At 40.2% G+C, this 22,246-nt stretch overlaps 1 protein-coding gene across 1 annotated transcript in view; it reads left to right on the plus strand.

Moving 5' to 3' along the window:
• Positions 1-22,246, plus strand: part of nudcd1 (NudC domain containing 1) — a 55,654-nt gene that overhangs the window by 23,148 nt on the left and 10,260 nt on the right. The window contains exons 7-9 of the mRNA XM_041967147.1: positions 3,993-4,137; positions 6,107-6,232; positions 19,008-19,167. Of these exons, the coding sequence (XP_041823081.1) occupies positions 3,993-4,137; positions 6,107-6,232; positions 19,008-19,167 (431 nt within the window). The remainder of the gene's footprint in view (positions 1-3,992; positions 4,138-6,106; positions 6,233-19,007; positions 19,168-22,246) is intronic.

The raw sequence follows: 22,246 nt of genomic DNA on the forward strand, positions 1-22,246 counted from the left end.
GGAGTAGCTCCTGTTAGATTTTTTTTTTTTCTCAGCCATAGAGATCTTTGAGTTCTAGTTCAGGATCTGAGAGGTTCATCAGAGGCTGACTCGTGTTTTCAGCTTCTGCTGTGTATCTGTGGTGCAGCACACCGTGTTACGTCTGAAACCTTCTGCCCTTTCGCCATTTAACTCTGCTCCCTGGACCGTAATACAGCGGTGAATGCCTGATTAATTCTGGACCAGGAAGCATGATAAAGCACCTGCATAGTTCATTAAGCTCTCCTCACTTCAAAGAAAACTATTTCTGGAGCACTGAGACTGTAGAACCTCAGAACTTCGTCACTCTGGTAAAAACGATTATGTGAAAATGTAATGAGGCAGATAATGTTATTCTGATTTTATTAAAATTTATTCACTTTTTTTTTCTTCGAATCAATGAAGACACGTCCTCATTATCATCTTTAAGTACAACACAGAGCTAACAAACAGGCTCTTGTGTCTTCCTGTAAAGTGTGTATGAGTGTTCAGGTTTTTAAATGCAGAGACTGAATAACAATAAGCAGGCTGCACATTTGCAGCTGATGCATGTTGTTTTATGACTGATAATCAGCCGTGCAATTTATTTAAATCTTAGTCTTGCGCAAGGCACCATTTAGACTAATCTCTGTTCAATAAATAACATATTTAAGTTTTTTTTCCCCATAAAAATCATCCTTTATGTCTTTAAATGGATTAGATTTAACTCTACTCTGCTTGTTGAAGAGTTCGCCCACCTCACCAGTCGATGGGATTAGTTTTATAGGTTTGTTATAGAAGAAAATGACAGCTTGAATCTGGGATTTGCTGTCTTCCTTTGTAAAAACACTGCTCATAAAAAGCACCATATTGACATGCCAAAAAGCTCAACGACGGTCATTTTTAATAACTTGTTTTTACAAAACCTCAGATTTGATTATTCTGAATCAAATCAAATTTTATTTGTAAAGCAACACAGTGCTTTTCATATAAAACAATTTATACAGAATTAAATAAAACAAGCCTTTACACACCAAAGCAGTTATTATAAATATTCTAGTTTCTTTTTCACACAGTCACACACACACACGCACACACACACACACGACGATAGATTCTCCCATTGAATTTAAGATCTGTGTGTTATTGTTATAGTATTGTATAATTATTGTGTTTTTATTATTGTGAATCACCTTGTGACCTTCACTACTGAGTAGTGCGATATACATAAAATGTACTTATGTACTGACAAAGTTATAGAATATACAAATTTCAGAATGGTCAAAATGACCGCCTTGGCCGTTCTAGTTTAAAATCAGTGATTTTAATGTGTTTAAGCACACACTGATGCATCACTGAGCCACCTCTATGTGGGATGTGTGAATTACTAGAGAGGAACTGCAGCAGCTTGAATTAGAGGTCCTTTTTTCACCAGTGAGATGCAGTCAATATGTGGTTACTTCTGGAAAAGAAGCCGCTTCTGGATTGGATGTTTTGTGGCGTCTTGCATGAGGCTGGGGGGTGAACAGTCTGTGAGGTCCGTCACAATGCATGACTCATTCGTTGACGTAAACGTCTTCACTGGATGGAAACATGTAATTCAGTTTTAACCCCCATCTGCAGAGCCTTCTGTCTGCAGCAGAGCCTCGTCTGTGTCAAACTGAATGTAATTAATAAGTGAGAATGCTCTCCACCTCACATTTAGATGCAGAGGCCAGCACACCCCAGCCCCTCTAGAAAATAAAGACAATGGTTGGTCTTTTTTGTAATACCGGGTGTGTTGTCGGACCACCGGAGGTCCTTGAAGTTGCACACCCCCAGGTACTTGAAATTTGCACAGCTGCTTGCTCATTGAATCAGGGAGGGAGCGTATGAGTCCACATCATCATCTCCCTTTGTTCCCCACATTAATGCAGAGGTTTTCTCTGCACCAGCCCTCCGCCTTCCACCTCCTGTCTGCGCTCAGACTCGTCGTCGTGGGAAATTAAACCCGTCGCTGCTGCTGCATCTGCAGACTTCACACAGCGAGTTGATGCCAACAGTCGGGTGGTAGTGCCTTTTATAACGGGGGCTTAGCACACATCCCTGCTGGGTGCCAGAGTTTATGGTGATTGGGGAGGATTTTAAGAATCTGCGTTCAGTTTGTTGCAGGATGCAGTTACACAGTGGTGGTTCCAGTTCTAACAGCAGCACATATTCGATGAGTTGTGTTAAAGCAGAACTAGAGTCCAACACGGAGTTCAGGCTGCAGCTCGTCATGTTTTAGATTAGTTTTATGCAGATTAGTTTCTCTGTCAATTATGTTTAAGATTTTGTGTTGAAGCATCTTATTGTTGCGTCTGGAATGAAAACAAATGACACAAAATAAAACAAAACAGCCGTAGTGCAGTTGTTTTCATTTATCTCCATATTTCTTTAAAATTCAGCCTGTAAAACAGCCTGTATAGAGAAAATAATATATGAAACATGTTATGACTGATTAAATAGAAATGAATCACACCGTAAATATGAACACATAGATGGACTTAAATAGGGCTTAAAGTGTTTTTAGTTTAAAGAATTGTCTCACCTGAAACTGTGGCCATCATGTTTATTGTTTTTATTTACTTTAAGAATAGGGACCAGACACAGTAATGTACATTTTCACATAAATATGAAAGATTATAGCCAATGGCTCATTAATCTTTGGTCCCTCAGCAGGTAAAACAGCAAAATACGACAACATATCACATGGACAACCTATGATATGATACAGGGACGGAAACAGAAGACATTATATATTTACATTTAACTACATGCATGTAGTTAAAATGTGTCTTAATATCTCTAATAATAACGCACAACAATAATTCCCAGAATAATAACACATTTAATGGGAAACAACCGTCAGTTTGTTGTTGGTGTGTTTTTCACTGTTGCTCAAGACTAATTTTAAATGATGAATAATTATTAAGTTTCCTTATAACTACTGGTACTTTATTCCTGGATTTTAGGCCCCCGGTGAATTCTGTTTTTCATTTGGGAATATCTCCTTTAGTAAATGCTCTGGTGTTTTATATGAATAAAGGTGCTTAATGGTGTGGATGCAAGTTCAGTCGGTACTTTATAAATTAGCAATATGTCTAAGAAAAAGTAATAACTGTTAAAATTGAGGATGTATATTTTTATTATGTCACAGTGGAGGAAATTATTTCTATATAACCTGCTGGTTTACAGGTTGTTTAACAGCAGGTTAAATGAGAAGATATGACAGCATGCATATAAGCTTTGGTTGACTCTGGTGTGACGGTCGCCTGTGAAGGAAGTTTGATCATTTCATCGTCATTTTACGGCTGTTGCAGCATTCTTCTTTACATAATCAGCTCCAGATCCGTCCCCAGCGCAGAGCCGACCTTTTAGCAGTTTGTTCAGCTCCTTGAAGTTTCTGGTGCTGATGCTGCAGCGCTGGCTGAACTCTCCACCACAGACTGATGCAGGATATAAAACATCTGTCTCAGATGGTGTAGTCAGATCTGTCCCTTCTTGTGAACAGCCTCAGTGTTGTGAGACAAAGCGGCAGCTCCAGGCCGCAGGGTTGATGCTAGACTGGCTCATCCGACCCATCCTGTGGCTTCGTCATAAGTCCTCTGAATTATTGAGAAAATAATGCATGAAAAGGTTTTTTAAATAAGTAGGAATTGAGGGTATAATATATCTCTATCTTGTGATTATAATGTTGGTGTATTCTGAATCTTTAAACTGAGGAACGTTATTAATGTCAGAAACAAACTGGCCAATCTAAATAACTCCTCACCGCTTCATCTGATTGGTGTCATCAGCGCGGTGTTTGAATCCAGCTGCTGTTGTCACAGCAACCGTTCTGTGCTGGAAGCTCAAAGCTTCTCTTGATTGGGTGGTTTAGGAAACAATGCAGTTTTCCATCTGACCGCCTGCATGCTGCATGAATGGCTGAATATACTGAACAATGTTTTTGTTCTTTGACTGTCCCCCCTCAGCCTGGAGGTGACCCTGCAGAAGCGCAGTGAGGGACCCATGTGGCCAGAACTGGTGATGGGCGACAGGAGAGGGGAGTTCGTGATGACTGACGAGCAGGCCGCCCTCATTCACGAGAGACTGACCCATCTCACCTCTGAAGACCTGGTGAGACTAACTGCTGGTTATACTGAGGAATCCAGTTCTGAATGAGAAGAAAAGCCCTGTTTAACTTGGGGAACTGATGTCCAAAACCTCATTAATATCCAAACAAGTGTGAATTAGTCCACAATTCAACTCACTTTCATAAGAGGAGCCTGATCATTTTCAACCATAATTAAGTCCACGTCTCTGTTGGTGAAACTATGAGGTCTTCATGGGTTATTTTACCCATCCTCCAACTCTGAACCAAGTTCCAGCAGACTAATGGACACACACAATTCACCTCCTCAGCTCTTATCTTGGTGGAAAACCCAATTCAAGCCCAAAATGAACTTCAAACAATAATGTGCTGTAAAACCTATTCACTCACTGTCCACTTTATCAGGTCCACCTTCTAGTACCAGGTTAGACCCCCTTTTTTCTCCAGATCTGCTTTAATCCTGGTGTGATAGATGAAGCAGGTGGTGGAAACCTTCCTCAGAGGTTTTCTCCATATTAACATGACAGCATCACACAGTTGCTGCAGGTTTGTCGGCTGCATCCATGATGAGAATCTCCCGTTCCACCACATCCCAAAGCTGCTCTACTGGACTGAGATCTGGTGGCTGTGGAGGCCGTTGGAGTCCAGTGAACTCATCGTCATGTTCTAGAAAGCAGGTGGAGATGATCTGAGCTTTGTGACATGGTGCATTATCCTGCTGGAAGTAGCATCAGAAGATGCTCCACTGTGGTCATAAAGGGATGGACATGGTCAGCAACAATACTCAGGTAGGCTGTGCTGGTTAAACCAGGACACGTTGGTACTAAGGGACCCAAAGTGGACTAAGAAAATCTCCCCCCACCATGACACCAGCAGCAGCCTGAAGCGTTGATCCAAGGCAGGATGGATCCATGTTTTCATGATGTTTCCAGCAGATTCTGAGCCGAGCATCTGAATGTGGAGCTGAAATGGAGACTCATCAGACCAGCAACGTTTCTCCATCTTCTATTGTCCAGTGTTGGTGAGTGTGTGTGAACTGTAGCCTCAGTTTCCTGTTCTTAGCTGGCAGGAGGAACCCGGTGTGTCTTCTGCTGCTGTAGCCCATCTGCTTCAAGGTTGGACGTGTTGTGTGTTCAGAGATGATGTTCTGCAGATCTTGTTAGGAACCAGTGCTGATAGGACTTCTTGTTGTCTTTCTATCATCTCCAACCAGTCTACCCATTCTCCTCTGACCTCTGACATCAACCAGACATCCTGGTCCACACAACTGCTGCTCTGGATATTTTCTCTTCTTCAGAACATTCTCTGGAAACCCTGGAGATGGTTGTGTGTGAAAATCCCAGTAAATACTCAGACCAACAACCATGCCATGTTAAAAGTTACTTCAATCCCCTTTCTTCCTCATTCTGATGCTCAGTTTGAACTTCAGCAAGTCGTCTTCACCAAATCTACATGACTACATGCTGCCATGTGACTGGCTGGTTGGATATTTGTATTAACAGGCAGGTGAACAGGTGGAGCTGATGAAGTGGACGGTTTGTAAAAAATTGAATTTATTCCTTGTGAAATGGATAGAAATAGTATATGTAAATACCCTCAGCTAGTCTTTAAACATCGCATTTAGCCAGATATTTGACTGATTCACTCATCAGGATGTTTGAAAATATCATTCAACCATAAAACCTCCAGAAGTACAGCTCTGACTCAGGTTTAAATGTTTCTCATGACCTCTCAGATGTTTGTTATTTAAGCCACTTCTTAAAGCTTTCAGCTTCCCTCACTCCCTCCTCTCAAGCCTCCCATCTCTGTTCCTTTTTTCTCTTTCAGCTGACACATCAACGCTTGCCTCTTCCCTTCCCACCCTCACCTTTCATCAGCATCATCTGGGCCCACTCAAGGCCTTCTGTGCACATCAGTCCCCTTCACATGTTAATGAGTGTAAAACAAGTGTACCCATGGCTTCTGTTGTGTTTCTCTGTCCCTCATTTTCTCCAGAATGGAAACCCTGACAGCAACAAGCCCCCCTGTAACTCTCAGGAACTGGAGGACTGTGATGGCTTTCCAGAAGATAGCTCCAGCCTCACACACTTTGATGAAGAATCGCTCCAGCCTACTCAGGTGGTAAGTACCACTTAGATTCTCAACCCCTTTTTGGCTCATGCCCTCACACTTACCATTTTCTGTCACCTCTTTTTATCTGTCATTCACCCGGTACACCCCGGCTACCTGATGCTCAGTGACTTCATGAGGGCAAGTTTATACTCAGCCTCCCCCCTGTGAGCAGGCCAGTAACCAGCTATTTGTCCACAGAGCTCTGCACAGGCCTCCATGTAGAAGAACAGGCGCACTTACTTCACTCTCATCCTCGTCATCTGAGCGATGAGAAGCTGAAGTGATAAAGTTGACAGCTTTCTGTAAAACGGCTCATGTGTTAAACATTTAACCCCGGGCACCGTGTCGTTTAGCAAGTGATTGTTGAGAGGTTTTCACATCGCTGGAGAAGCCATGGCTAAGATCTCTGATTCATTCTGGATGTCCAGGACCTCATGCACTGAAGACGGTGCAGATTTAATGTTGGAAGTATGAATGCTAGGAAGATCCAAAAAAAAAGAACAAAACCACTGCACAAGTGTGTGTTTTCAGGCAGTTTTTTTTTTCCTTTAAAAAGAAAACTAGAATTAGCTCAGATTAGTTCAGATTTTAAGAAATAAACCTAGAAAAACGACCAATGGACAGAAATAGATTTTAATATTTAATTTGTTGGCGTTCCATGACCCGGAGGTTGTTGTGTCCTGCTTTGTGTAGTCCAGGTGGTGATACATGTGTCGTTAAAGGACCCAAAAGCAGATTTGCAACCAAAATGGAGCTGGTGATATCCATTCAAGCAAGAATCCTGTAGCAGAGCAGGTGGAGGAGCGGCCGGGCGAGTGTTTAAAGACTGAATAAGTAGCACTGACACCTAGTGCTTCAAATCAGAACTGCAGTCGAAAGAGAAAAACACGGACAGCGTCGTCTTCTTGCAGCTTCTTGTAAATATAAGGCTCGAAAACTGTCAGAATCTTCATAAAAAGGAGGATAATGTGGTTTTTGGTAGATTTGGTTGTGACCAAGCACCGACATGCCCAAAATCAGCCTCTCTCGCCAAGGTAATGCCAAATTTAGATTTTTTATGTGATATAACTCATAACTTAGTTGTTTATGCGTTAAAAAATAACACGGTACTTCCACAGATTAATGTCCAACACATTACAGCATCCTGAATGATGGTGAGCGGTGATCACTTACAGAAAACCACCAGTAGAACCAGTAGAATAGTGAGAGTAAGAACATTTCCACATGAACAATGTGAGGCAAACTCAAGGGAAATATTTAGCACATAAAGGGTCATTTACTAATATTTAATGAGAATTATCATCATGAGAAGATTAAACGTAGGTGGTGTGTTGCCACCAGCATAATGTAAAGTCGTATTCTCGGTGTCAAAGGTTTGTTCTGTTTATCTTGTGGTTTTTTCTACTAAATGTAAAACCGTCAGAGGTTTTGCATCTTCTAAACTTTAAAGAACCTACATGTTCACTAACACAACCAACATGAAATGAAAAGCCTTGTATTTTGTGTTGGGGGAGTCTAAGCAATGAGGTACTTATTTAACAGGGAAGATTCTTGGGATTAAATGGGTTAACCCTAAAAATGGACACTGAATTATTGGCCTTATATTATCTATATAACTTATCATTTTCCTTTTCTTTAAAGCATTTTGCTCCTTTCATTTGCTCCAAATTGCCCTTTACCCTGAAAAGATGATCTCATGTTGTTGTAAAAGACAGACTGGCTTGTTAAGGTGAACATGCTTTCTCAAGGACACAAAAATGAGCATAAAATCCTCTGCTTAATGTTTATGTAGCTTATTCATCATCACTGTGTTTTAGAAGTATAAAGACGGGGTATTGAACGCAGATAAATGTTTTTTTCTCGTGAAACCTAAACATATAAAGCTCCTTTCATTTGCTTCCTCCAGTCTGTGTCCATGGTCGATGCTCTTCTTTCAGTTTCTTCGGTTTCATTTGCACAAAATCATTTCTGTTTATGGTGAGTAATTCTCCAGCACACAACTCTGCAGCAGTTACACATGAACCCTTTCATTGTGTAATGAAAGGCTAATAATAAGTGAAAACACAGAACAGTGTGTGTCCAGGCTGGGATGAAGGGCCTAATGTGAATACAAGTCCTTTAATGTCTCTTCCTCCATTTATTCTTGTGCTGCTGCCCATAAATAAGCTGGATTGTTCCTTTTACATCAGCTTTGTGAAGGACAGGAGGCTCGGTTTGGTGAACATGTGAATGTATAGAAGTGTGTGTCTGTACATGTGTCTCCAGCATCTCATCCAGCCTTCCCCTTTCTATTCTTGAGTTGCTATCATTGCTTTCACCTTAATGCTTCATCCGCTCGCCTGCCCACCAGGACACACGCTGACCTTTTTCATAAAACCTTTTAGCCTAAAATTCTGGCTGCGCCTGTTAATTTGGCGCCTCCATCGATGTGCTTCTCTTTGGTTCTGATCCCAGCTGAAAAGAAAAGGAAAGGTTTTCTGTGTGTTTCCGTGGAGGAGGCTGTGCGTCATTTCCACATCTCTAATACAATACAATCAAATGTTTCTGAACATCGAGGCTTCCTTTAGAAAATGTTAGAAAAGTTTTAAATTAGTTTTTTTTATTAATCATAACACTATCTGATATAAAGTGGCACTTTTTTTAAATAATAAAGCTGTTGCTAGTTTGGAATCTGGAATTTAAGATATTTCTTAAACTAATATGTTCTTCTTTTTTTTTTTAGTTTGATATTTATAGTTTCCAGATATGGACATCTGGAAATTAACCAGATGTCAGAACAGCTGGCTAAAGTTCCCCATGTTGCCTTGATCGTATCCTCTAACATTCGTCTCCATGGGGGTCCTGCCCTTTATTACTACTCATTAGGATCGTTGTTGATGTGGGGTAAATTGTGGGGTAAATTAGCATCTTGGGCTCTGTATTGTGTGGATGTGTGTGCATCCACATCTCCTAGCAGATTTTCAGAGGGGTTTTTTTGTCTGTTGGCCTTGGCAAATGGCTCCAAGTGTCCAGTTTATCTATGATCTTCCTTCTCAGGTCAGCTGCTGCTGGGCTATCTAACGGGGTTTGGTACGTGTTCTTAGATGGTGGGAACTATATCAACGATGTGCCGTTTTTCATTGATCTAAGAGTGATAAAAGATTTTGTTTAGGGACGTTAGAATACTAAATCTGAAGTGTGCCCCAGTCCGGTCCTTAAGATCTACTACCCAGCATGACAGTCGCTAGTTTAGAGGTCATTGGTTATCTAGCACATGTAATCATAAATGTTGCACCAAAAAGTAAAAGTTGTGCTTTAAGAGACCAAATAAATTTAAAAGCTTCAGCAGCACAAACAGAAGCTCCACCTTTACTGTTGTGCTGTTTGCCGGTGTAAACAGGACCTGTGTGCACAAATAAAGATCTAATGACGGATGTCGTCGTTGCCACAAGATTCACCTTGCTTTTCATAAAAAATTCTTTCCGGAGTCTGTTCTCAAACCTTTTTACAGTTCTGTTCAACCAAAACCATTACCATGGAAGCGAGAGCCCACAACTTAACTAAACTTTGTGTTTTACCGTCTCAGCGTCGTGGTCATAGGCTGTGTTTACGTAACGATTCATAGAAACGATGTCCTTCCTGCTCAGAAAGCACCTGCTGTCTAAGCCTAATTATCTGCATGGCTGCAAAATTATGAGAAGTCACAGTGTTGAGAGCCTCTGAAGCGAACCCGATCAATGTGTTTTAAATCAATACATTGTACTGCCGTGCTTTAAAAGTCTGGCCATTGAATGCAGCTAATAGGAGGTGGTGCTGGGCTATTACAGCCTGCATAGGAAAGTAATCAAGTAACTCGTACCTGCTTTAAATAAAAGCTTTTAGCGACTGTTCTCTTGCTTTGCAAAGAGCTGCTGTTATAAAAGCACAACAATGAAATAAAAAATAAAGAAGCATGTGCACGGAGGCCAGATGTCTTTACAACAGCTGAAATGCCAACTCTCATCATCATCATCATCATCATCACTGCCACCCTGTTCCTGGAAGGTGGTTTTTACAGCGTGAGGAAGGAACGACGTGCAGCTCTGTCCTCATTTAAAAGTGTTTCATCTGAAGCAACTGGCTGCTTGTTTGTAACTGTTAATGCATGAGAGTTAAATGACGTTTGATGGGATGAGACTTTTATTTAGCCGTTTTTATTTAGATGTAGCAACCAGACTATTCATAAACAGCCTTTGTTCAGCTGCTGTAAGATGATGATTGGCTTGTGGAACCACAGCGGTCCTGGTCGGTGCTGCTGACACCTGAGAAGAAGCCAGTTTCACACCTTGTTTGCATCTTCACACAATAAAATCAACAACAGCCCTCAACTCAGGCTGATTCAGACAAACACAGGAAGATGTCTGTTGCACCGCATCAGTTACTACAGCAACGGGAGAGTAATAAGGTGCCTGTGGGTTTAATTTTGACTACAGAAGATGAAGCATGATACATGACAAGCTAAATGCTCTGTTGGGCTTTTTTTTTTTTTAAACAATTTTTTAGCTAACTCCAGTACGGGAACATGTTGATAATATTCTGTGTAACAAACCACTTTCATCATATGAGCTGTTAAATAAAAATAAGAGACATTTGAGTATTTTGTACAACGTTATGGCAACTTTTAACTGTTAAAATGAATTCCAGCTCACGTTAAATGACTTAAAATGAAAGATCTAAAAATAAAGACCCAATGCAGAAGTGCCTTTTGGCTGTGTTGTATGAAAAGGACGCAGGTTAAACTCCTTCTGTTTAAAGCAGAGGTAGGACTGTGTAAAGCTCCGAGAAGCTGTTCCCCATCACATTAAGGAGGTGATCCTCATCCTCACGTAGCACTCAGAAAACATGACAAACCTAACTCATTTCACCCAAATAATTCTGAAATTAGCATCTATCTGGAATAGCCGGCGTGGCTTTGCTCTGGCAGCCCTGCTCCAGAAAACAGCAGCTCAGGGTGAAGGTCAGGCCAAGATGTCTTGGAATTCGGTTGTTTAAAAGTTTTCTAAACTTGTTTAAGTTGCAGAGTATTTCTTTACATCATAAAACATTCATGCCTTCAGTTTTATTTATATTGTGCAGAACCATAACAAGGAGCGTCATAGGGCACTTTACATAACAGCCCAGACCTCCTGCAGCATCACTGAGAGAGCGAGAGAGGGTTCAGGAAAGTTTTAAGGTAGAACCTGCAGTCTGAGAGTAAACTGCTCATTTAGAGTAATGGTGCTATATTAATTTTAATTAGTATTTTAAACTGTTAAACGGCAGCAGTGCTCAGCCTCTCTTCTGTGTGCATCTCATTCCTTTCTCATGGTTTTTTGTGCTTTATGAGTTACTGTCAAAGTGAGTAAAGTTTTTTAATAAACAACATTGTTCCGTTGACAAGAGTCCCACAAAGAGAGGGATAACAGTCCAGAGTCCTGCTGTAAATTTAAAGTTAACAATGTTCTGTTGGGAGAACCTGCATGCTGCCGTCTACCTGTATGTTGCTCTGACACTTCCCACCTATCTGAACAATTCTGGAGACGCAGTAAGAAGAGACTGAAGACTGGATGGGGGTTTGCTGGTGATGCTGATGGCTTTGCAGGTGTGGTAGAAATCCAGATATATTGGAGCTTAGCCAAGGAGAGCTTGGTATGTGCAGACAAGAATTTAAAATGTATTTGTGTAGAGATGAAATGAAGGTATTATGTTTCCTACTGGTTACTGTCAGAACTCCCAGTGCAGCACTTTATATCAGCCAGATTGATATTCCAGACCACAGTCCAGCGTAACTTCCACTGCAATTAGATTTATTGTCTGATCCAAGACATTAAAGGTCAAGTTTCTGCTGATACGGAGCTTTATACGACGTCACAGCAACAACAACAAAGTAGAAATTTCTTAAAAATAAAAAAACAAAGGCTTTTTTTCACTCTAAAGCAAGCTGTTCATTCTACGGAGCCGAGCATGAATTTTACATTATGTTTAAACATGACATGATAAACTTGGATTAGCTAACAGAATATGCCACTGGAACACAGGAGTGATGGTTGCTGAAAATGGGTCTCTGTACAGCTATGTAGATATTCCAATAAAAAACAGCTGTTTCCAGCAATAACAGTCATTTACCACATTAACAATGTCTAGATTGTATTTCTGGTTAATTTCATGTTATATGAATTGAAGAAAATGCAGCTTTTTATTAAAAAAATCACAACATTTCTAAGTGGCCCCAAACGTTTGAGCGGTAGTGTTTTAATGTTTTACTTTTTTAACTAAACCAGAATGCTGCAGGTAACACGGCCGTCGGTAGGAATTTAGATTTTGGGTTCAGAAGTTTAATCCAATGCTCGCTCACTGCTGCTGGAAGTTAAATCCTTCTTTATTCTGCGCTGGATTGGTGAAAACCCTTAAGTCCAATATAAGCGTGACTTTCTAATCTAGGCTCTGTTTGTTTGCTGCTTCTGTAATTTTCAGTTTTTTTTTTTACTATTATGTGTGAAGCTAAACCCATGGAAAAAATATCAGATACAATATTCAGGTCTGAGGGTGCTGGAAAAGATTTGACATGACATAATGAGATAAAAGGCTCAGCTTTCCCCAAATTACTGCATTAATGAGTAGATGGCTGGACACAGGCTTACCAGGTAGAGCCATGGTTGGTGCCCCCCACCGCTTGAATGAAACATGAAGAAATGCTGCTTGAAATGCTCTCTAGTTCGTTACTTACACCATATTAAAAATCTGAATTTGGCATCATCTTGGTGAGAGAAGCTGATTTTGGGCATATAGGTACCTTGTCATAGCTGTGAACATAATCCACCAAAAACCAAGTTATCCTCCTTTTTTCTGAGGTTTCTAACAGTTTTCCAGCTTTATATTAGAATTTTTATCGCGTGTCCAGAAACAAAGCTGTTCCGAATGCTTTGTTAATCCAAATCTGGCACCTCAGTGAGAGAAGCTGATTGTGGACGGAAGCTCTGCACATGCACAGATGTAAATAGACAAAATAAATCAGATTTACAGGTTTACATGATGAAGGCATCGAGGTATTGAGGAGACTCGACGTGTGTTAATCTGATTCTTTTTAAATCAGATTAACACACTTTAATTATCTGATAACTCTTCAGATACATGTAAACGGGCTCTGATGCACCCCACAGCTGCAAAGTAATCAGAGTATTTCTGCAGATGACAGGACTCAGAAGTCTGAAGTGTGAAGAGAAATAGTGAGAGTAAAATGAGTCCATTAGAAATGAATGGTTAATTGTAGCTACATTTACTGGCTTTCTTTTCTTATTTTTATTTATTTATTTTTAATCATGATCATTTAAATCTGTAAGAAATTTTACCATTTTTAAACACATTGTTTGATCATTTGTTCAGAGGAGCTGATTTTTCAGATGTGCAGAACATCAATGAGAATCTTAAAGCTGTCTGTCCAGCCTGAAACCTCTTTGTTCATTAGAATTGATCCTCCTTTAGGTCTTTAGGTTGATTAGAAACGGCCAGTGTTGGCACTCAAAGGAGCAACTTATTTTACAGATGGATCGAAGCCTGAAATAATCAATGAGATCACCCGTTAAAGGCTTCCAGTTTAATGAAACCTGCATTGACTCGACACTCTGTGACACACGGCCTTCTGATTGAAGTTGGTACAGTTATTTTTCTTTTTTTAACTTTTGTTTTTAATGAAAAATCACGACCTGGACCGTCTGTGGTGTCGTTGTCTGTCACCTCACTCACTCACAGGCGAGTCTGAACATTTGCTGCTCGCTCCAAGTCAAACACAAGTGGACAGAAAATGAGTTTTTGCAGAGGAGGGAATGATGGCTTTTTAAATGGCTTGTCACTGTGTGCAACCATCAAGCACCAACATGTGGGTTTGTTTACTGGGAATTTTAAATGCCTGTCAGATGTGTACTGAGATGGGGAGGGCGGCGCTGCCTGACAGCCTCCGCGGCATGTTGGAGCTGCAGGATGGGAGCGATTATGTCACAGCATCATTTTCTATCCAAACAAACAGAGTTGGGCTGAAATAGCAGCAAACCACACGGAGATGTACGTCAGCCACATTCATCAGCGAGTTCATTTACAGAAGAGAGAGGCCAAACTCATGGACTTTTATGGTTATCACATTTCATTCAGTACAGCTGCTTCCTCATAACAAGCAGCATGAATTCTGAGGTGCAGATCAGCCACTAAAAAGAAAGTTAAACACTCTGGGTGGAAAGTTGTAGATATATTTGATCCTTTTCTACTAAATCTGTCAAAGAGAAGAAAATATAAAGACAAGAAAAGTGTTAGGAAAATTCCTCACATGAACGTCAGACACTCAGATTGGTGAAAAGTCACAGCTGTTTAGTGCGAACACAGGAGTTCAAACACAACCAGAAGACAAGTTAACACAAGCCAGCTGACAATGTTAGAACTGAAGCCCAGTTTAGCCCATCCCTCAACAATGGTCCCTCTTGGCCTCTGGTGCTGGACCCCTGGAGTGAGGTCCATGTTGACCGACCACAGAAGGCGGCAAAGTCCTTTGATGTGTTTCTACAACTGTATTCACTCCCAGGGGGCATTAAAGGTAACAGTCCTGAAACAGTCCTGATCACAATCTTTAATGACTATGTCTCTCACAGGTGGTCACAATATCATCAATACAAGATTTTTCCATCAAAAAGTATGTTTTTAGAAGTTTAAGATCCAAGTGAAGAAGCTGAAACATCTAAAACTCAAATGAAATCAAACTTTATTCATAAAGTGCTTTTAATGCATCAGAGCAGCATAAAGTGCTTTACATCGTAAAAACAAGCAGACCCAAAGTTTACTCAAAAATAACAATATAAACAAACACGTCTTGGCACCAGGTGAGGAAATGATATCCTAGGGGTCCATCCACACCACGAGCCAACCCAAACCCTGACCACTGAAGACTAAAAGCCACGAATGTCGGGTTGATTGTGTTTCAGCACTGAAACTGTCCATCACAAAAGATGTATTTCTCATCTGTTTAATGTAACATTCAGTGAACGCATCACATAGCACTGTAAGACCAGCATGAGTTGTACATAATCACATAATAGCAAACAACACGATAATGTTTTATTTCTTTGTTACATTAGATAAACATTAATGCCATTTAACCAAACTACTGAACATTTAGCTTTAGCATAAAAAGCTGCTGGTTATCCTGCAGGCGTTTTACTTGAATTTCCTCCTTTCTCTGCAGCTTTTTGTGCCATGCTTTACAGGCTGGTGAGCCATACTCCAAACAAACACCTTTATTTTTGTTTTTTCTTCTATATTAAACAAAGCAAACAAAATCCGACAAGGATGGCTCAGTCCGTTAGTTTGGAGGGAATAACTCTTAAGTCTGCCATACCACTCTAACACGCCTCTCCTGCAACTCACACGAAACCAAGACAAAGCAACGTAAGCAGCAACACGAGGGTCAACACAAACATAAACAGAGCTGCAACATGAGGATCAACATGAACTGTAACACAAGCACCAACACAAGCACCAACACAAGCATCAACACAAGCATCAACACAAGCAGCCAGTGTGTGGATACACTCCTATGTCTTTATGCATTTTCTTCAGGTCCGTTGCTTTGGCGCCAGGTTGGTTGATTGCGGATCTAAACACACTATGGCTTCCTCATGAACTGTGGTGAAAGCTGCTGTAAACACTTGGTTAGCTCTTTTCTTCATTTAGGTTGCGTTAACTCAGTCGTAAACATCATAAATGATTATTTCCAACAGCTGGCCGATGGAATGAAAGGAAGAAAGAATACAGACAGGTGTTATGTCTAAATGAATGAATCCATCAGGTGTGTGTGTGTTAGGACCCACTTTAGGCATGTGGTGGTGTGTTTCTCTCTGCTGGGTTACTCTCTGCTAGTATTTCACTTCATATTTTGGTGTGTATGGGACCTTTTTTCGGCTCTATCTTTGGGTGGAAGGTGTGTAGAAAAGCGAATTGTCATGTAAAGACTTAACAAACAAAGCAGTTTGTATAGCCACCCTCTTCTAAATCTTCCTTTTGTTGATGATGTGTAACACACTCATTCCCACAGCTGTGAAAAAGAACTTATTTTATTTGTTTTTTTTCTCCAATTTAACTAGTTTTTATAAGTACGGCTGTGGGAAAAGAGCCACACTGAAAGGCTGCATTAGCAAACATTAACCTTTAGTGTCCCTCTAATACTGTCTGATACATAAAACATTATGCTAGGAATAAACACACACACAAGAAACAAAACAAAACCTTCATCGCTGCAGCTGTCGTTGAATAAATATCATGAATATCTTTATTAACTAAATCCAAACATAAATTATATACTGGTTGGGAGGGAAGATCTGTACCCAAAGCTGCTCTATTAGATTGAGATCTGGGCCTGAAGTGTTCATGATGTTTCCAGCAGAATCTGAGCCGAGCATCTGAATGTGGAGCTGAAATGAAGACTCATCAGACCAGCAACGTTTCTCCATCTTCTATTGTCCAGTGTGAATTGTAGCCTCAGTTTCCTGTTCTTAGCTGGCAGGAGGCACCCGGTGTGTCTTCTGCTGCATCCTGGTCCAGACAACTGCTGCTCTGGATATTTTCTCTTCTTCAGACCATCTCTGGAAACCCTGGAGATGGTTGTGGGTGGAAATCCCAGTAAATACTCAGACCAACAACCATGCCATGTTCAAAGTCTCTTAAGTCCCCTTTCTTCCTCACTCTGATGCTCAGTTTGAACTTCAGCAGGTCGTCTTCATCATGACTACATGGCTATATGCTGCCCTGTGATTGGCTGATTAGATATTTGTTCTCACTAGAAGTTGAACAGGTGGAGCTGATGACGTGCAGGGTGGGTGAAGTTATTTGAAATAAATGGAGAAGAGTTTTTATTCTTTGACTGTTCCAGGTGGAGTGCCGCTTTAACTCTAATTTCATCTCATCTGCTGTGTATACTATTTGGTAAAACATATTTATACTTTATTATTAGAATAAAGACAGACGATAAGCAGTGAGCAGATGGTTTCGTATTCATTAGTGTTTTTATTGCTCCTGTTGAATCTACAACAACACCATCCTTATTTTCTTCAGCCTCTTTAGCTCAGTCCTCATTTTTCCAGGCAACCGTGGTGGGAATGTCTAGTTGGTAAACAAATGCAGCAGACTAATTCAGCTAACTATCCCAGACGTCATGCAGGAGAGTAACTACGCACCTGAAGTTACCCCCAGGTACACCATCTGTCAGCAGCTGGTTAATTGTTTCTGAACAGCATGAGTAAATATTGAACTTTGAGCTTCTGAGAAAATATCAATATCAGTCCCCTGATTGGTAATAAATGTCTCCATGATGTATTGTTCAGTCCAGCCTCCTGCACTCTGGTTTGTTTTCTCAGTTTTTCTTGTTACGCTGCATCATAGTTAATGTTGATGTTTCTGCTGTGGCAGTGAAGCGATGTTAACTGGCTTAAAATGATCCACCCACCGAAAATGGGACATTTAAACTAATTCAGAGCCATTTATTGACTTTATCTAATCTTTCTAAGCAACTGTGTTTTCTCATGTGTAATAGGTCTTAACAATTTTTAATTTTTCTGACCAATATTGCAATTAAATCTTGAAATTCCTGCTTCTCTTTGGTGTTCATGCAGAAATATATTTTCTATATGAGATGGAGGGTTATCATGTCATGAAAATATGAATGGTTCTATATTCTAACAAGTATGTAAAGTTGAGATATGAACTGCTTCACCTACAAACTACATCATGCAACCTGTGTTTATAGATCAGGTTTCTACTTTGTCTTTGTAGTAAAAACTAGACAGTCTGATGTTGTTGGTCTGATTTGCACCACAGTGTATCGAACAATATGAAGCTTCATCCTGCTGATAGCCAGATGGAAGTCCTGGTTTTTAAACCTCATCCAGGGAGGTGAAGATGGCCATCAGGGAGATGCTGCTGAACAAGCTAAATCCATGTCATTGGAGGAATTTCGGAGTTGTATTATGGATTAAAATGGATCCGATATTCTTTGTGGGTTTTTTAACATCATCCTGTTATGAGATGTGAACTTATCTGAATGTAATGAGCGAATCAGATCAGTAAAATCGTCTTTACTCACTTCATCAGGACATTTCACATGATGGACTGTTTTCTGTCCTCTGTAATTTTGTCCCACCGTTTCAGTCATTTATGGAAAATGAGTCCGTGATGAGGTTTGAAGACAGCTGAGTGCAGCTGTCACATGATGATTAATGTAAACATGTAACCTACCTCGTCTTATTAAGGCATTGAACCCTCTCACCTGGAATAGTTTGATGGAATATGAGGAGGGACTTTCTCCTCAGTTTGCACCTGGTTACTGTGTCCTCTCTGCGCTGCAGCTTCCTCCTCTTCCTCATCTTCCTCCCTCTCACCGGCTGTGAGAGGGTGGATGATAATAAGCATTTTTTTTTTTTTTTTTAACCCCAAATAGAGGACTCTACTGTCACAAGAAAGACGAGAGGACATGCGTCTGAAGGAGTGGACGCTGTAAAACCGTTGGTGTAAAACTCTGATCAGGTGCTCTGTAACATGGAAATTAATCACGTTCTTGGCGATTTGCTAATTGCATCGTTTTAAATTGGGATTTAAAACAAATAATCATTCAGCTCTAGTGTGTAGACATAAAAGCGTGAATGTGTGGGCATGAGTAAGCAAAATTTTTACGTTTTTACATTTTTACTTCATCGCCCCGTCATCTGTCAGGTTGATTCCTGCTTCATTCATCCCTGTGTGTTTGTTTCTCCAGGTGAACCTCGGGAGCCATCAGTACCTGTTCACGGTCGACGTGGACCCGTCTGAAATGCCCTGCCTCTGCCTCCGACATGATGTGGATGCTCTGGTGTGGCAGCCTCGTCCTAACCAGCCCGGTAACATGTGGGAGCACATCGCTACCTTCCACGCTCTGGGTAAGACAGTCTTCTAAAGTCACACTTAGAGCTGCAACTAATGACTATTCTGATGGTCGATTAGTCACCGACTATTAAAACGACTAGTCGACCAATCGGATTATGTATCTCATCGTTATTAAATGGATCTTATTTCACTTTCAGCTTTGAAATCTTGCATGAGGTTGTTGTGTAAGTCCGACGTGCCTCCTCTTTAAATGTTCGAGCATTGCAGACGTACTTGTTATTTCAGACTTTTGACATCCTCTGCTGCCCTTTTACTCCCTGGTCCGCCTCCATATTTTTCCCCTGGCGGACTTTATGTGCATGTGCAGCTCTCAGCAGAGATAGAGAAGAAGACGGTGTCTTACTCTGTAGTCGGGTTAATTCATAGACGACTATTTTTACTGTCGACGTCGACTAATCGTTGCAGCCCTAGTCACATCATAGAACAGTAAGATGAGAAGAATGAATTTTAATAAATTAAAAATGCCACCGAACATTGAATATTATTATTATTATTATTATTATTGACTAAAAGGGAAAAAAATGCAATGTTTGAGCAGCATTGTTAAATTTGAATTTAGGCTGAATTAATAACAGACTTATAAGCTTGCTGAGGGGTGTGGGTTCTGTTCTTTTACGGTCATCATAACAAGTAGTTACTATGCAAATTTCTTACATATATTTTGATAGACCCACAACTACATCTTTATAGGAGTAAGGAGTAATATCCACAGAGTAGGGAGTGCCACAAGGCATGATGGGAAATATGCATACAAACCCACCACCAGAGGACCAACCACAGCAGCCGTTACAATATGTTCATTTTTTTATCGTTTATATGCGTCAACATTGTTTATATAGTAACTGACTGTAACATGTTACATGTAAATGTCATGTTAAAATGGTTACCGTGGTTACCAAATTAGTTCTGCTGAGATAAAAATATTCTGCTACTGTAGTAGTCACCACATTTACGGAGTGCCATTAAACGTGTCAGAAGATCAGTTAAAGAAGTGACTGATGATGCTCCTATTTAAAGTCTCTGATTGGCTGGAAGGTAAGGAGGTGACTTTCTTCATGTGTCCATCTGTGTGTGTGTGTGGAAAGAGGGCGGTGTGGCTGTTAGCGACTAATAGTCAAGCTGGTTTGTTTGTTTGCGGTGTTGTTGTGGCTCAGTGTTGTTTTCCTGTTAGTAAATCATCAACAACACTGGATCACACTTCACCGTTCAAGGCTGTAAAATGTGCGCCTTATATACCGTGATTATTAATAATCATAAGCCTGATTTTGTTGCTGCCTCTTTGGAACTTCATGCCCTACACACATAATACAACAGGAGTGGCAGCTCTGTCCATCATTATTGTTGATGGAAAATTAAGAACAAACTGGAGCATGAATTTCCATTAAACTGTTATTTTATTTTCTATTTGGTTGTCTTCTGCCCCTTTTACTAAATCACCTTATCCCTCACTGCTGAAAGGTTCACAGGACACTTTTCTCTACGTCTTTTCATTACGTCCTTGGCTCCCTTTCCTTTTTTTATGACTTGATGAGGAACCCTGAAGTAGCCTCCATCAGTTTCATGATTTGAACCACAGCCAAAAACATCACAAACATGAGGTTTTTTTTCCACCGATAAAGAACACATCCGCCACAGACACTCTGGTCTACATGGAGCTCGGCTAACCACCACTTCATGATAGAATTAAAGGAGTTTACAGCTAAAACCTTGTCAGATACACAACATGATCCATTTATTTATGTATAATTTATTTATTTATCAGACAAGCAGAGCAAAATTGGAAGAAGGATAAACTGCATGTATCTCTGGAAATATTAATAATAACTCTCTAACTGATTATCAGAGGGCTGTCAAAGAGGCAAATCGAAATTCCTGTTTATAGTTTCCAGTAATGGGCATTGTTGCAGGGTGCTTTTCAGTATTATAAATTATTCATCAAGTATCCTCTCTGAACAATGCATCTGTTGCTACTTAAGTCCTTTCTGAAATTTTTTGTTGACAAGGTGATGTCTGTTAGACTACTGACCAGCAACCACCTCAGCACAGAATCACCTGCGGTTGTTACTCATTCCTGCTGTTTGAGGGTTTTCAATTAGTGTCACTTAAACATCTTACAGAAATAGAAAAAGACCACAAACTGCCCTTTAGATATTCTTCCAGCTAGTCTTTTAAAACAGGTTTTTACTACTGCAGGACCTTCTCTCTTGGTTTTAATTAACTTGTGTCTTAGCTCAGGTATTATTCCAACTGCTTTTAAATATGCCATTGTCAGGCCTTTTCTTAAAAAACTGATCTTGATCCTTTAGGTTTATTTAATTTTAGATCAGTTTCTAATTTACTTTTTCTCTCAAAAGTTTTAGAAAAAGTTGTTCTTGCAGTTGCAGTCTATAATAAATAAATAATGCTATTTTAGAGAAATTCCAGTATGGTTTTAGATCACAAAACAGCACTAAGTCTGCTCTGTTAAAGGTGCATAATGATATTGTTCTCTCTATTGACGCTAAGTGCCCTGTTGTTTTGGTACTGCTGGACCTCACTGCGGCGTTTGACACAGTTGACCATACAGTCCTGTTATTTTGCCTTGAACAACTTGTTGGTATTTGTGGTACTGCACTAAAGTGGTTTACCTCATACCTGACAAATAAAAGCTTTTGTGTAATACTTGACGACTTGTCGTCCTCTTTTGGCATCTTTGTTTTGTGGTGTACCACAAGGTTCTATACTCATCCCTCTTCTATTCTTATTTTATATATCGCCACTTGGTTCAATTATTGCTAGCACAACTTAGCATTTCAATGCTATGCAGATGACATTCAGTTTTATCTCCCAGTGTCACCAGCATGTGGTGATTCAGTGAGATTATTGGCTGCCTGTATCACTGACACAAACCAATGGTTACACCACAATTTCCTTGACATGAATGAGGAGCAAACCGAGTATTTTTTATTCGGTGATTCTAGAACTACGGATTTCGGTGCACAGACTTCTAGACTCAGGCCTTCTGTAAAAGAATCATGGGGTCATCTTTGAGAATAATTTCAAATTTAAATCTAGTTTTTATCAACTAGTTTT

Source organism: Melanotaenia boesemani, chromosome 17 (assembly GCF_017639745.1).
Source record: "Melanotaenia boesemani isolate fMelBoe1 chromosome 17, fMelBoe1.pri, whole genome shotgun sequence".
Lineage (NCBI taxonomy): Eukaryota > Metazoa > Chordata > Actinopteri > Atheriniformes > Melanotaeniidae > Melanotaenia > Melanotaenia boesemani.